Source organism: Cebidichthys violaceus, unplaced genomic scaffold (genome assembly GCF_023349555.1).
Source record: "Cebidichthys violaceus isolate CVI_PGR_0920_01 unplaced genomic scaffold, fCebVio1.0.p SCAF_8, whole genome shotgun sequence".
NCBI classification, from domain to species: domain Eukaryota; kingdom Metazoa; phylum Chordata; class Actinopteri; order Perciformes; family Stichaeidae; genus Cebidichthys; species Cebidichthys violaceus.
In genome coordinates, this window is record NW_027176964.1 from 17,494,835 (window position 1) to 17,511,081 (window position 16,247).

The 16,247-nt window shown below is 46.6% G+C and overlaps 1 protein-coding gene across 1 annotated transcript in view; it reads left to right on the plus strand.

The window, feature by feature from the left end:
- Positions 1 to 16,247, plus strand: part of pappa2 (pappalysin 2) — a 54,617-nt gene that overhangs the window by 18,715 nt on the left and 19,655 nt on the right. Inside the window, exons 10-20 of the mRNA XM_068738041.1 lie at positions 634 to 816; positions 986 to 1,289; positions 3,453 to 3,581; positions 3,695 to 3,780; positions 7,588 to 7,784; positions 8,843 to 8,953; positions 11,796 to 11,931; positions 12,021 to 12,195; positions 13,119 to 13,184; positions 13,274 to 13,370; positions 14,068 to 14,245. Of these exons, the coding sequence (XP_068594142.1) occupies positions 634 to 816; positions 986 to 1,289; positions 3,453 to 3,581; positions 3,695 to 3,780; positions 7,588 to 7,784; positions 8,843 to 8,953; positions 11,796 to 11,931; positions 12,021 to 12,195; positions 13,119 to 13,184; positions 13,274 to 13,370; positions 14,068 to 14,245 (1,662 nt within the window). The remainder of the gene's footprint in view (positions 1 to 633; positions 817 to 985; positions 1,290 to 3,452; positions 3,582 to 3,694; positions 3,781 to 7,587; positions 7,785 to 8,842; positions 8,954 to 11,795; positions 11,932 to 12,020; positions 12,196 to 13,118; positions 13,185 to 13,273; positions 13,371 to 14,067; positions 14,246 to 16,247) is intronic.

The window sequence follows — 16,247 nt, forward strand, 5'->3', positions numbered from 1 at the left end:
AAAATAGAAGTGGGCGAGACGAACAAAAAGAAAACAGAGGAATTATTATGTATTATATATAAGCTAAAGCTCCAGTAATCTGCTTCATCAGGACTGTGTTTGATCACGTCTGACTGGAGGAACCGTCTCCCCAACATCGTCCTGACTCTGGCTATAGATCGTGTGTCGATGTAGGGTCTCCTCGTTAGCGGTGAGAAGCTGAATGGAAAAAGAGCCGATACCGACCCAGAGCCCGGTTCTGCTTGAGGTTTTTGCTTGTCGTTACTTGCCACTGTTGCTCGCTCGTGGCGAGGACGGTCTGGACAGTGCCCTGAGATTACCTCTAATACAAATGCAATCGAGTTGAATTGAATGATGTGCGATGAATGAAAGATACATCAGCTGGAACTAACGATTCATTTCATCATCGATTAATCGATTGAGTATTTTCTCCATTAATAGAAGGCCATAAAATGTCAATACGTTTGTCTCAAAGCCCCGGGTGACGTCTAAACAGAGGAGAGAAGAAAGCAGAACATCTTCACATTTAAGTAGCTGGAATCAGAGAACTTTGACTTTAGGGCTTTAGGGTGGTGGAACGGATGAAGGCGTGACCGTTGATGCGTGTGTCTGTGTGATGTCGTTGAACCCCAGGCCCGCCTGACGTGGAGCAGCCCTGTGATCCCAGCCTCCAGGCCTGGAGTCCCGAGCTCAGCCTGTATGACACCAACGTGACCTCGCCGTGTCCCGACACGGAGGGCTGCACGCTCACGCTGAGCTTCCTCCACCGCATCGTTCCACACACACTTACGCTCTGGGTCACCTACGTCTCTTCCAGTAAGTGTCACTCCACCACATCCAGGAGGCGACCTCCGGTTCTGCTGAGTGAAGCTGATGCTTCACGTGTTGAAGCTGCATTCTCTCTAGTGTCCACCAGGGGGCGACTCCTCTGGTTGTATAGAAGTCTAGTCTATCTGTAGTCGATCTCTCTGTTTCCCCGACACAGACAACCCGGCCCTCGCCAACGTGGAGCTGATAACAGACGCGGGGAAAAGCATCAACCTCGGGCCCCAGCACGTCTTCTGCGACATGCCCTTCACGCTGCGCCTGGACACCCGCGGCGCCGCCATCGCCGCCGTCAAACTCTGCACCTTCGACGAGAAGATGGAGATCGACGCCGCCATGCTGTCCTCGGGCCCCGGCAGCCCCCTGTGCTCCGGCTGCCGGCTACTGCTGTACCGGATTCGGCGGCTGCCGCCCTTCACCGGCAAAACCCCCTCACCTCAGAGCCGGCAGACGTTCACTGACAGGTCGGTGCCGGATGTTGTCAGGGTGTTTGTAGAGGCAAAATGTCTCTGACTGAAGGTGACCTTACAGTGCAATAATGTCTCTAAGGTAGACTCGTTGTAACAGTCACAAAAATAGAGTTATTTAGGGACAACATGGAGTTCAGCTTTCACAGCATTGCCCCTGTGTGTGTGTGTGTGTGTGTGTGTCCTCAGATGTGCTAATCCACAGTTATCGGTCTCTAAAAAAGTGTTTGGGTCTGGTTCTGTTTGGAAATGCTTCCAGCACGGGGATGTGGAGCTGAAGCTACTGATCCAAATTGGTTTCAACAAGCATACACTCAATCAAAAGCATGCCGACGATTCAGGGCTGCAGTTGAATAAGTTTGTCCAGCGTCTCGTCTCGTGATTACCGGAATCCACAAGGCTTTAGTTTTTGTTAAATCTTACTAAATAGCAGGACATGAGACTAATGTCACAGGACTGCTGCTCATTTGGGGCTGAAGATCAAATAAAGAAACACAAACCTGTTGCTCTTTTACAAGCCAGGTAGATGTGAGGTGGACACAGGGCTTATTTTTCAGCTAACACGTCTCCTGCGTTACACAAGCTGTGTCTAAGTGCAAAAAGATGTAAGAACCGCTGGGAATTGAGTTATGTGGGACTCAGTCGGGCAGAGAGGGGTTGATGTGAGGAGAAGAGAGTGTTTGGGAGCAACGAGTTTGTAGACGAGGGAGAGGAGGGAGGGGAAGATGAAAAGGAAGAGGGGAGAGGGGAGGAGACAAAGGGGGATTGGAAAAGATATAGATATGGCGTACGAGAAATGCAAAAGAGGGAAGGAGAGAAGAAATGAGGATAGAGTAGGTGAGGGGAGGAGAGGAGCTCTGTGAGCACAGGCTGAGTGACGAGGACAAGACCAACCGTTGAACCAATCAAAACACTTCACTACTCTTTTCGTTAATCGGGTATCCTGATGCAGGACCGAGTCCTACAAGCCAGCACCACTTAGCATGTTGCACGTCCGGTTCCCTCGCCTCCCAGTCGGTGGTTTTTATGAATGGGTGTTTTGATTCGATGCCTGAATTCATGTCTGAGGTTGATCTTTGTTTAATAAACCTCTCGTGCACGTTGAAGGTTTTAGTGTCTAAATGAGACAACAAGACGTCATCGGAACGTTACAGAGATGTAGTCTCGGTTGGGGGGTTTCCGGAGCTCTTCAATCACCCCGACAAGCGCTTGTTAACTTCACTTCCTCCTCCGATCCATAATTAATAAAGGGGAATCTGTAGGTTCTGGAGAAACCGGACAGACCTCAGTTACCGGCTGATTTCTGCTCCTCCCGGTTAACTTTGGCACCAGGCGGATTCAGAACCACCGGGATGAGGGCTCCTGTCATAGACTCGACTCACTGAAAACAGATCAATAGTCCTGATACTGGAGCCTCGGTATCGCTACACACACTTCCTGCTGCGGGGCTGTGAGGTCATGGGATACGACAAGGTTACAGATAGAAGCCACTGGTTCCCCCTGCGAACCCACGAGCCCCTGTTCACAGAGTCCATCTGCACACACCATGCTTCATCTCTACAGCATCAAACACCATGCTTCATCTCTACAGCACCAAACACCATGCTTCATCTCTACACAACACCAAACACCATGCTTCATCTCTACAGCATCAAACACCATGCTTCATCTCTACGACACCAAACACCATGCTTCATCTCTACAGCATCAAACACCATGCTTCATCTCTACAACATCAAATACCATGCTTCATCTCTACAGCACCAAACACCATGCTTCATCTCTACAACACCAAACACCATGCTTCATCTCTACACAACACCAAACACCATGCTTCATCTCTACAGCACCAAACACCATGCTTCATCTCTACAGCACCAAACACCATGCTTCATCTCTACACAACACAAACACCATGCTTCATCTCTACACAACACCAAACACCATGCTTCATCTCTACAGCACCAAACACCATGCTTCATCTCTACACAACACAAACACCATGCTTCATCTCTACACAACTGTCTTGTCACCTCTCCTACTGTTTCTCTCCTCTCCTCTTGTCTCGTCTCCTCTCCTCTAATCTGGTCTTCTCTCCTCTCCTCCTCTCCACTTGTCTCATTTCCTCTTCTTCTGTCTCCTCTCCTCTCTCCTCTCCAGCTCTGTAAGGCAGGGAGTCAAGTACCAGTACACAATCCAAGTGGAAGCAGACGGCCTCGTCAGCGATCCCTCCTCACCTCTCCTCTACAGTCATGGACAGTCCTACTGTGGAGACGGCTTCATACAGGGGTCTGTTTAACACGGCTTAACACACAGTGTAAATGTAGCCGGCGTGGGAGATGGAGGTGATGGTGGTGATGGTGGTGATGGTGGTCATGGTGGTCATGGGTCTCTCTCTGCAGGACAGAGGAGTGTGACGACAGCAATCTGTTGGACGGCGACGGCTGCTCTAAGAAATGCCTGAAGGAGATGAGCTTCAACTGTAATGGTGAGTGAGGTTCAGTCCTCTGCAGACCAAAGTCACACTCCATCAAACCCACCAGACCGGCCTCTCCTACACGCCAAACATGAACACCATATAAACTTTTAGTGTCAAAGCAGCGAAATCTCTCGTTTGTGCACGCAGTGGTAATAAGAGAAAAATTCAAGCCAATCAAATTTAATTTACAAGACATAAAAGCTTCTGGCTGGAACCGATTCCACAGACCATTAATGGAAGCATCGCCGCAGAGTAAGAGGAAACAGATGAGGCGAGGCTGAAGACTCTCGTTTGGACATCTGAACCGTTTGGACGTTGGGCTGGCAGAGAACAACACGTTTGACCTCACAACAAGTCAGACATGTTTCCTGCATCGAATACGTTTCAGGTCTTTGTGAGGTTTCAAGACTATCGATGAATGAAGCGCATCGATTTATGTCAGAGATTATGTCGTGGCTTTGTTAAAAAGAATAAAAGTTTTCATTGCATTCGATATGGTTTATGTAAAGTAACGCTTCCATCATCACATCACATCTGCTTCAGTGGGCCAGCTCTCCTCAGTGAGATCACAAGCAGCTGTGGAAGCCTTTGCTTCTGACTAGTGAGTCCTCAGTGATCAGAGATCACAATCAAATCATGTTGTTACACCCAACAAGAAGCCTGAAAGAACAACCGTGGTTTAGGAAAGAACGCACAATTTGTTCCCAGAATTAACAACTTGAGATTTATGGTAAGAAGAGACACATTAAGGAACAGTTTAGATTTGTGGCGCAGTGAGTCATGTGGCTGCCAGAGAAGAACACTTGGTGGGTGTTCAAGCTCGAGTTACTGAACACAGACTCACCTGTTGGGCTCTATTTTCATCTTTTCATCTTTGAGTTTGAGATGTTTCTCACTCCACATGAACACAGCGTGCCGTAAACATCGTATTCATGCAGATTGATCTGTGTACAGAATACAGAATGATAATAACATAGTAAATGCCATGAACTGACCCACAGGCCGTCCCCCCGTGTAAATTCTTTGCACAATAACAAACAAAAGACTGCAGTCCTTTTTTGTGTATATGAATCCAATACACAAGTGAGACCAACGGCGAACCGTTGGTCAGTCAACGTCAAGAAAAAGAAACCAAAAACATGCAGCGTAACGTGGCCCAAGACCAACAAAGAAGCCCGTCGTCTCCAGATTCCACTGCAGGAAGACGATACTTAGTGTCTGAAGCACGCAGACGGGCCACAACAGAACAGAAGCCTCCCCACACGGTACAGGGGGGGGGGGGGCACAACGAGCAGGAGGTTGAGGTCTGAAGCCAGGCAGAGAGCCTTGAGAACACAAACAACTCTCACAGTCACACGTTTGCTCGTGCACGCTGGTTTACGCACACTCGGCATATTGGGACGTCGTGTTGCGACGCCTCATCACGGGACGTCCCATGAATGTCCCCGTTCCTCATTGAGAGGAGGCCGCAGTGAGAAGTCAGCGCTGTGTTGTTTTCCTTGTTGTTCTCAAGCCTTGAAAAAATAAAAATAAAGCCCTCCTCTCCAGTCGTCGGGGAAGCTCGGTTGAATAAGTGTGGCTTTTAAAACATCCCACTTATGTTTCTGGGGCGATTTCATGAATATTCGTACGTCGCTGAGGAGGGAGCGACGGCTGAGTGGAGATGATGCTCTCTGCTTCCTTTTTAGGCCATGTGTCGTTCCCACTAGCAGCTCATTCATGCGTGGTGTGTGAGAGTTGGAGAGTTTGTTACAGGGCGAAAATTTCCATCATCTAGTCAATTTATTTGTCAACCCCCCCCCAGCCAAGGCTAGCCATCTCGTGACTGAAGCTATTACATCTCTTGTTTTACAATGAGCGACATCATGACTATAGAGTCGGAAAACAACACTCAACACTTAAAACCAATTATTCAGTTGAACTTCTTCGTCAACGCTGGCTTCACCCAGTTAACTCCAACCATGCTGAGTTGTCTCGCTCTTGTGTTGTTTGTGCTAATAGAACGTACCGTAGCTGTGCAGCAACCACACCGACTAGAACGTGTTTTAGTTTAGTTTGATAGATTACATTACATTACAGTCATTTAGCAGACGCTTTTATCCAAAGCGACTTACAATAAGTGCATCAACATTGGTAATCAAAAGAACTACTAGTCACCAGAAGTCATAAGTACATTTCCTTTTCCAAACAAGCATCTAAGAGCATGAAGCAGAGCATAACTCAGAGCCAAAGAACAGGGCAGAAACAAGAAGATGATAGATTCTATGACTGCCTAAATAAATACAGGTTAAACTGCACGATGTGATTACGGCATTGCAGACCTCAGATAAGAACCAGATGGTCTTAATTTAAGTCAGAGATTGTCAGCTCGTCCTCTTTAGTGAGGCTCCACAGATACAGACCTGGAATTAAAAACACTTGAAGTGTTTGCAAAGTCGACTAATTGAAGCCAATCGGGCGGAACCGACTCTCCGACACGTCTGCCTAACTTCTGCAGCTGTCCAGATGTTAATGATGCTTTTATGAAGAGCTGCTGCATCACAGGCTGTTGTCTTCTGCAGCACATTATGTCATGCCCTGACTGTACATTCACTGCTCATAGCTCATAGCTCAACTGTGTTACAGGACGCATGATAGGTTATGTACTTGACGTAAGCGCTCTAAGTAATTTATGCAACTTGAAATAAGTCAACGTTGACTTTTGTTTTCACACGGGACATGAACAGCGGTCTCCTGGGTGAAAGTCCTGTTTGTTTGACCAGTCCATCCACCCTGACCCCCTCCCTACGAGGACTTGTCGCTGTTCATACTTACCTGACTTCTGAAACAGCTGCTCTCGGTGTCTAATATTACAGAACAGAACAAACAGAACAGGTAGAAATAGTGAAATATTGCTTTCTGTGCCAAGAAGTTAAGACAGAGATAGTTTCGCTACATTTAGTCTAAATCTAGTGTTTAAACTTGGATGTTCAATGTATATACAGTGCAACATGAACTATTAGCCATATTCTGGATTATTTAAGCCATTTAACAACCGTATCAGATGCCGAGGGTCATCACAACGCATCAGTGTTTGACGCCCTGGGAGCGAAGACCGGCCCGGTGGGACCCACTTCAAAATGTTCCGTCCCAACATCCTCCAGCAGATGAACGGAGTCGTAGATGAGACGGCAGAGCGTATTTGTCCGTCAACAGCCCACGAATCAACCGCTCGACTAATTGGCAGCCCTAGTTTTACTGTCAACTGTCCAGTAATGACAACATGTATCGAGTTGCATTAGATGTAGCTCTGGTGCTCCTTTGTGGACAGGTATTTATTGACCCCCCCCCACCCTCCTTGCTCCTTGAGTCAATAATAGACCCAATAATAATACCTTCTCGTCTGTTGTTTGACTTTGAATCATTGCTTTGACAGGTCTTAGCGGCGTGTGAAGCTGCTGTTGTTGCTTGGTAACTTAGGGTCAGGGTGGGACTGAACTAACCGGCCAAGTCACATATAAGGCCTCTTACTGCCTGGTAACAAAACAAAAAATGTTGTGATCTTCAGTAATTAATTGAAGTCAAAGTTCATTCCTCACTGTAATTTACAGGCTGTTGACAGCGCGGAGAGTCAGATACGGTCGGGTTGACGTGGCTGACGTTGAAAGCGGCCAATGAAAATACAAAGTAGATCTGCTCGGGTTTGGTTCACTGACAAATAGACTTGGATGGGAGTGTAACAGCGGGGGACCAGCGTGTTCCCTGCCAGATTAAGAAACCAGGCCTTCTATCCTTTCATAAATCCTCCCGTCTCATTCTCCTCTCCGTCTCCCCAAGGCGAGCCGAGCCGGTGTTACGTCTTCGACGGCGACGGCGTGTGCGAGGAGTTCGAGCGGGGCTCCAGCGTTCGGGACTGCGGTTACTTCACACCTTTGGGCTACACGGACCAGTGGGCTTCCGCCGCCGCCGCTTCGCACCAGGACCCCGACCGCTGTCCCGCCCACGCCGCCACCGGGGAGCCGTCACTCACCGAGGTATGAAGCACGAACCGCGGGGGGCATAGAAACACTTCCAGATGACGATAAACCCCCCGTGGAGGCCGTCGTGGAAACCCCGGGTCCACCCCGAAACAACCGCATTCATCTCAGTACAGGAGGCTTGAGATCCGGAGCACATAGTCCAGCCCGGTCTATCGCGGCTCCTGTTACACAAACACAACTGCTGATGGAGTAGAGATACAGTAACGTCCATCACAATCAGATTCAAGGCTTTATTATAACGGTATATGCTTTGAAATCAATATTTCATGAAACCTCAGTAGCAACACTGAGCATCGCTGGTTAATATGAAAGTATGTGTGTTTTATGAGCAGAATAAAAGGAAGGGCTTCCACTATAACTTTAACATTTTGTCAGAACTTTATAAGGCAGCACGACGACTTTAAATACGGCATCGCTCCGTAAGTAGAAAATACTCTGCTGGTTCTCCAGCCCTGAACCCTCAACATGTCTGCATGTATTCATTCAGACATTCAGATGTCCGATCATCGTCTGGACATTGAAGCCTGAAAACAGAAGTGCTGGTCTACGTATGAAACTTCAATAAACAGAAGGAGCATGATTTAAGGTCTCTGGAGGACTGTTGGTGTCAGACAAACCGGTTCCAGCGTCTCAGAACTGGCAAATCTCCCGGGACGTTTCGCACCGCAGCGTCCGTACGAGGAAAGGTGCAATAAACAAAACCAGTGAAAGTGTCATGAACACAGTCAGCGTGGATAATCAAACGCTTCACTACCGGAGACACTTGGCTCTTCTCAACAAAATAGTCTCACAGAAGTTATGAAATTAGCGCAAAACCTGTAATTCAGTTTATGTGAACCGTCCTTATTACGCACCATAACGTGGAATATGTGACGAAGCCACAAATTAGACCATGTGCCATTAGAACCAATGATATGTATATATAGTATAAGTATTTTTCACATTAAAAGGTAGGATAAAGTCAGGCTACCGTGGATTATATCATGGATTATAGAGCTATAATTACCTGTAGTCGTTGATGATGTAATTAGCGTTGTGTGTTCTGTGTGAAGCTCTGCAGGTACCAGCACCTGGAGGTGAGTGACAAACTGCCCACAGACGCCTGGTTCCCATGCACAGCCCAGTCGGACACAAATGACCTGGAACATTCATTTTGGCTGAAGGTACTCGTCTCTCTCTCTGTGTGTGTGTGTGTGTGTGTGTGTGTGTGTGTGTGTGTGTGTGTGTGTGTGTGTGTGTGCGTGTGTGTGTGTGTGTGTGTCTGTGTGCACATCTCATATCTGTTTTCCCCTCCACTGAATGACTGTGGGTGGCTATTCCATCTTCAACAGCTTCCAGCACCTTCCAATACTTTTAAAATAATGAGTTTTGAAGGACCTCTGCATGGCTTAAACCTACACACACACACACACACACACACGCACGCGCGCGCGCGCGCACACGCACACGCACACACACACACACACACACACACACACACACACACATTCCTAACGTTCTAACAATTGCATGATTCATACAATGCTTTTTCCAAGACAACTGCAAATTATCGGCCCTAATGATCTGGAGACCATTACTCAAATCATGACTAACCGTCTACTTATTCTTTATTTACATTTGTGCTATTTTCTACTCGGTGACTAATCATCAAAATAATTAATAATGACCATTACCAGTCAACTACTAGTGGAAGTGTTACGTAACTGATATATCTTTCATAATTAAATACTTACAATAACTTTTATAAATGTTGTCGTCTGAGGGAATAATTGTGTGATTATAAATAGATCATCAGAATGCATCATTTACAATCATGCTCTATTATGGCCCCAGAAAATGCAGACAAACAAAAAGAGTAATTATTTATGATTTACGATCATTAATCCTAAATCCACTGACTAATTGTTTATTTGTGATTAAACACATTAGAATAGCAGCTGTTGCCGTTGAGATGATGTTTTAATTGCCCGGCTCATCAGTGCAGCACCACCACTCAGAAGCCAGCGCTCACATGTCCTGTTTGTTTACTGCAGTGTTTTGGACCTGGCTTTCCATTCCCCACCTGTGTCTGGTTCTCCTATTTAGTCGCGGTTGTGTGATTTAATCTTTCCGAAGCCTCGGTTCCCACAATCTGCTGTGCAGGTCCAGACTAAGCGTAGGCAAGCTGTTGATTTGAGTGATCGCTCGTCGTGCTCCGGATTACAGGCTCCTCTACAGTCACGAGTCTGACGCTTCTCTTCCTCTTTTCTTTCCCTCTCATCAATTCCACTTCTTCGTTGAAAGAGTCATCTTTACATTCCTTCTTCTTTTATGGACGCTCTCTTTATCAGGCGCGTCTCTAAACCTCTCTGGAGGGGCCTCCTTCTCCTAAAGACTCTTTCAACATCTGAAAGGGCCTCCAGCTCTCCCTGAAACACTTCAAGTGTTCTTTCTGTCTCTGAAAGGCCTTAAATATCTCGTCTCACTTCATCTGAAAAGCTTTCAGCCATCATATCATCTCTGCCAGCTCTCTAAAGGCGCCCGTCTCATTTGACAGCCCTTCCTCATTTTATAAAAATGATACTCCAAAATCCATCTTTTGAGGATGAATCCTCCGCAGTCTGTCGGCGAAACAGGTGGCTGTGATTTCAGACCCTTCGCTAAGCCACACCCCCTGCTCCTACACCGTCAAGCTGTCAGAGCTACCGTGGAGCCCACACTGTCACTAACTGCACTCCCTGAAGGAATAATATCTTATAGTTAGATAATCTAGAAGGTGATTTCAGAGAGAAGGGTCAACATGTGTTTGAAGGATGTGTCCAGGATGTCAAACAGCAGAGGAAACAGTTAAGAAGCTAAAGATAGAAGCTAACGCTACAGATCACAGTGTGAACGTGAACCTCCACATCACCTGGAGATCCAGACAGAAGACAGTGATATGAAGCAACAACAGTGTTCCTGTAAACACTGGTAGACATTCAGTACACCTTCAGTAGCTAGCGTAGCATAGAAGTGCTAATGCTAGCTAATGACGTGCTAAAGTTCTCTGCTAATGTTAGTGCTACAGGTTGTGACGTAGAAACGTAACGTTCTAGAAACCTCTCCGGTTAAGGATCTCTATTACACAACTTTAACCGTGACTCACTGAATCACTGAATCACTGAAGATGAAGGGAATAATAATAAACTGAGAGTCTGTGGAGCAGAGCCAGGTGGTCTTCAGACCCTGGTCGGAGCTGGACGATGCTCTGCTTGGCTCCTTTGTGTTGTTCTATCTATTCACATGGTAGAGCACCAGAATGACACCGTCGGCCTCTAACAGCCCTGGTACTTATACGATAAGACAATCCTTCATTAGTCCCGCAGTGAGGACATTTACAGTGTTATAAGTAATAAACAGTAAAGAATATTAACTAAGTAAAAAAAGTCCACAATAACTAAAATATAACTATAACTAAAAACTAAAAATATGATCTATACAGACAGAATAGTTGTTGTGTTGCACAGTGACAGAAGTATAAAGAGCAACAGAGTCCGTAGAGAGAGGAGGTCGGGGGGGATGGACTTTCACCCAGGAGACAGCTGTTCCTGTCCTGTGTGAAACTTAACAAACATACTTATTTTAATCCAAACCTAAAACTTAACCACACGTTTAAGACCGTTTGTGACAGTAGGTGCAGTGTGCCTCGTCTGAACCAATGAAATGGTAGCGACACCAAATGATAATGGCCATTGATTGGGTTGAAAACATTTGAAATGGGTGCACCAGCATGTTCCACCCCACACCGTGCAGACGACTGACCGACCAGAAAGAGTTGCTAGAAGTGTCAACAAACCACCGTGTTCATTGGAAAGCGCAGCCACGCTGGGCCAAAGCCGAAGGGTCATTGCCAAAATGACGAAACAACAAAAACCCACATTGAGTACAACTCAACTCTGGCCAACATCCTATTCTCACAGGACTTTCAATGACACGTCCAGATGTCTCTCATAGCAAATCATTGCTGCTTTTTTCTTCCTGATCCAGGTGGGGTTTGTCCATCCCGGAGTGGCAGCTTCTGTGATGGTGTACCTGGCTTCAGATGGGTCGTGGTCTGGGGAGCAGTGTCGGAGGACGGCCACCGTCCTCCTGTCCGATACCACTGGGAAGAACCACTCCCTCGGTACTTTTTACCGGTGTTGATTTGCATGTATTTGATTATATGATCGAGCCAAAGCTAAAGGACGACTCGAAACCCTTCCGTCCACCTAGGCACACATGACCTCTCGTGCCATCGGAACCCGTTGGTGGTGAACGTGACCCACGACCTCTCTCGACCCTTCTTCATCACGGCCTCGGTTATCCTCCTCTTCTCCTCCCCCTCTGTGGCAGTGGGAGGCGTGGCCCTGAGGACGTCCTGCCACTTCAGCACCTTCGCCCTGACCGGGTGCGCATCAGAGGGTGGGCTCTCCCACAACTACCTACTTAACACACACACACACACACACGCACACACACACACACACACCGCATGCTTTCATGTAGTGGATATAAAATAAAATAACACCAAAAAGATGTATTGGACACCATCAGTGTCAGTGTAGACGTAGTTTTGTAACATACAGTGGAAACCTCTTTTTAAAACTTGTTTATATTTATTATATATATATATATATATATATATATATATATATATATATATATATATATATATAAAACAGAAGTGTGGTACCTTATTGGGTGCAGTAGTCTGTTCAAAGCTTTGTTGTGTTTGGACACTGAGGAGCTCACGATGGACAATCTTCATATAAAATGAGGATGAAAATCGATGCAGCAGAAGCAGATCTCTGTAATTCCACACATTCCTCTTCATTGTCAAAACCTCACGCCTACGTTACCCACAATGCAGCTCAACCGTTCAGTCTCAAGCAGAGACGAGGAGCACGGCTGCAGAGGTTTGGGGCTGGAGACCCCCTGGATTCTTGTAGCCTTCAGCTGACTCCAGTTATCTCACACGAGGCGACTGATGAGACTCCACGAGTCCAGACCTGTAAACAGACTGATGAGACTCCACGAGTCCAGACCTGTAAACAGACTGATGAGACTCCACGAGTCCAGACCTGTAAACAGACTGATGAGACTCCACGAGTCCAGACCTGTAAACAGACTGATGAGACTCCACGAGTCCAGACCTGTAAACAGACTGATGTCCACAGTAGAGACATAAGAGCATTTGCAGTTTTTAAAAACCTCCCTCTCATCCCTCTCCCCCCTCTCCTCCATCTCCTCCATCTCCTCCCTCTCGTCCCTCTCGTTCCTCTCCTCCCTCTCTTCCCTCATCCCTCTCCTCCCTCTCCATCCCTGAAACAGCTGTCTGCGGCAGCCGTGTCAGCTGGACAGCTGCGTCCCCCCCCAGCTAGAGCACGCCTCCGTCAGGTAGGCCCTTTGAGATGAAACCCCGGATCAATTGCACAGAGCGGAGGAACAAACAAAAGAAGTGTGTATATATCGGTGTGTCTCTGCAGGTGTACGGGAGGAGGGGAGTCCTCCCACTGCTCTGTCCAGTGTCACCGCGGCTTCAGCATCACTGTCCTCAACAGCAAAGGAACCCTCCCCCACCAGGTACACGGAACCTCACTGTGGAACAGCACCACGCAAAGTCCTGAGTCCAGTTTTGGCGATAGTCCTCCTGCATCATCGGGTCCGTCATGGGGAATCACAGTTTATGCAGCGCTTTGATGCTTCTGCCGTGAATATATAGCACAGCAGTCTTAGCAGCTTTTCTCTCATCTTTCTCTCCAGCCCAAACAAAACGAACTCACCGCACAAACGGCGCTGACTTCATGTCAGCCGAATCACACGGATTCAGATCAGATACAGATCTCTCCTAAGTCTTTATGTAAAAATCGGTTTTGCCATGACCTGTTTCCACAAATGAAAAAGTAACTTAGAAATATGATGTCAGCTGTTCTTAAATCATAAACACAGGAGAGAAACCCTTCCGTAGCTTCAGTTTGTTCTAGAGTAGCAGTGAAAACATTTGTTCCACTCTTCCAACATTTGGTTTTCTTGTTTCACTCATCATTTGTGGTTGTATTCCCTTTTGCTTCCAAAATCTGGGGTAACTCAAACCTCTTATGAGGGAAACAATAAAAATAAAAATCACGTCTAAAGATTACAAAGGCTTGAACCTCCCGCTGCCGTCGTTATTACATTTATACTGTGATGTGTCATCAGGCATGTTTAGAGGTTGTTGTTCTTTTTCCCGTTCCGCTTTAAATCCTTTTGGAAACGAGACAAACTTCCTCTTTTGTTGCAGAGAGAATCACAGCTGGAGTGCTTCCATGGTTCGTGGGATCGCGTAGTCAGCTGTCAGCCTGTCGACTGCGGCCTGCCCGATCAGTCTCATGTCTACCACGCCATATTTAGTTGCCCCTGGGGGACCACCTTCGGCAAACAGTGCTCCTTCACCTGTGGATCACCAGCTATACTACAAGGTAAGCCACCGACACGCCGATTCTGCTCTGATCTAGGCCGGCCATTCTAGTCCATTAGCTCTAGTCTGTTGTCAGCACGATCTTTGTTAAAGGGAACATTTGCCTCCTTTTATACGGACGTCCAATCAGCTTAGTTTGGAAACGTATTCAACTGAAGTCCTCAGCGCACTATATTGACAGAGAAATACTGTTATTACTTACATGCTGCTGTTCTCCGTTCACGAGATCAAACAGACTTATTGAATTATTCACATTGAGGAACGACAGACGTCGACGTTCTCGATCTAGCGTAGTGAATCTACGACCGACCTCCTGACAGTCACAGCTCAGGGTAGTGAACTCACAACCGAGGGAGACACTCCCACGAGTCACGGTCCAAGAAATGAAATGGACACGAAACCTTGATTTTACACAACTACACGTTCAAATGGTCTTGTTCCTTGTTATTTGTTACAGGGCGCATCCTGCTAAAGTTAAAGACGGTGTTTGAAACAGATTAGTTTGAAGAAGCAGCTCAGACCAGAGAAGCTAAGCTACAGTGTTCCAGTAAAAATCACAGACTCACAAAATCACAGCTTCTCCGGCTCCTCACAGCGCTTCTCTTTGCTTTATGGCTTTTTAAAACGTCAGTGTGGATTGTAGTTATTTAAAATTCAGGATGAACACCGACAGAAACATCTGCATGGCATATTCCTGCTGACACACACACACACACACACACACACACACACTCTCCCTCCACTAGGATGTCCACAATGATTTTAAAAACACCACTTGCACCACGAGTCAGAACAAAGATGGCACCTGTAATTAGGAGTACCGCCACACACGCACAAATTCATATTCATACACTGAGATAAAAGAGCATTGTTACGCAATGTAGCGGATGCTTCTTGAAGCGATTAGATGGAACTAGCACGATGTCCACACACTGGTGTTTGTGGTTCAGAAAGCGACTGTGAACGCTCAAACGTTGCAGTAGAGTCAGCACTTAGAACCCGTGTATTCATGATCCCAAACACAGATTGCACAGATATAATTCTATTTGTGGCTTTTTGGGGTTTGGAGAAATGTGCTGGAAGGCCGTCACGCATCGCTCGGCAGCAGAGAGCACAATGTCTTCGCTGCGCACCAGTGCAGCTGTGATGGATTTTGATCACCGCAACACCGGCGCAATGTTTAAATGGCTAGTAAAAATGTGATGCCATGTTAAAGATTCATTACGTTTTATAGTCCCAATAAAACAATGCGAAAGGTCGAAGGGGTCGTGATTCTCCGAGCGTACCGACGCTCGTGCATCACGTGAGGCTCTGCAGGCGTAGGAACTATGAGCTGAAGACTCTTTTCTCCTCATAACTGGACGAGACAGAGCGGGACACAAATGAATCCATGCTGTTGACCTACTTGTACTTCTTTGTGTACTTCTTTGTGTCTTAGCTGTACAGAGTGTAGTGCCCTGTGGTGTTTGAAGCTTTCTCAAGAACCGCTCGCACAAACAACTTCACACTCGACTAGCAAGCCACAGCCTCTGGTTCTGAAAACGTGAAACCAATGCAGAAGAGTCTTAAAGCTGCATTCTCTCTAGTGTCCACCAGGGGGCGACTCCTCTGGTTGTATAGAAGTCTAGTCTAAAATGACTCTACTTCTCTCTTGATTTATTCCCTCAGTAAACATTATAAACATGAGTTCATGGTCTCAATATCTAGTTTACAGTCTTCTTCAATACAGCATGATGTTCATTTAGTACATTATGGTCCATTTAGAGTCAAACACACCATAAAGCAGGGGATGCTTTAGGGCGGGGCTACTGTAATTGCAAAAAGCCAAGATGGCGACCGTCAAATCGAGGCTTCAAATTGCAGTCCACAAACCATTGAGTGACGTCATGACGACTACGTCTACTTCGTATATATAGTCGGTGTGTGTAACCGACGTCACTGAAGGTTGTGAAGTCAGTTACATGTCGGTGACTTCATGACTCTTCTCTATATGGTTACACTTC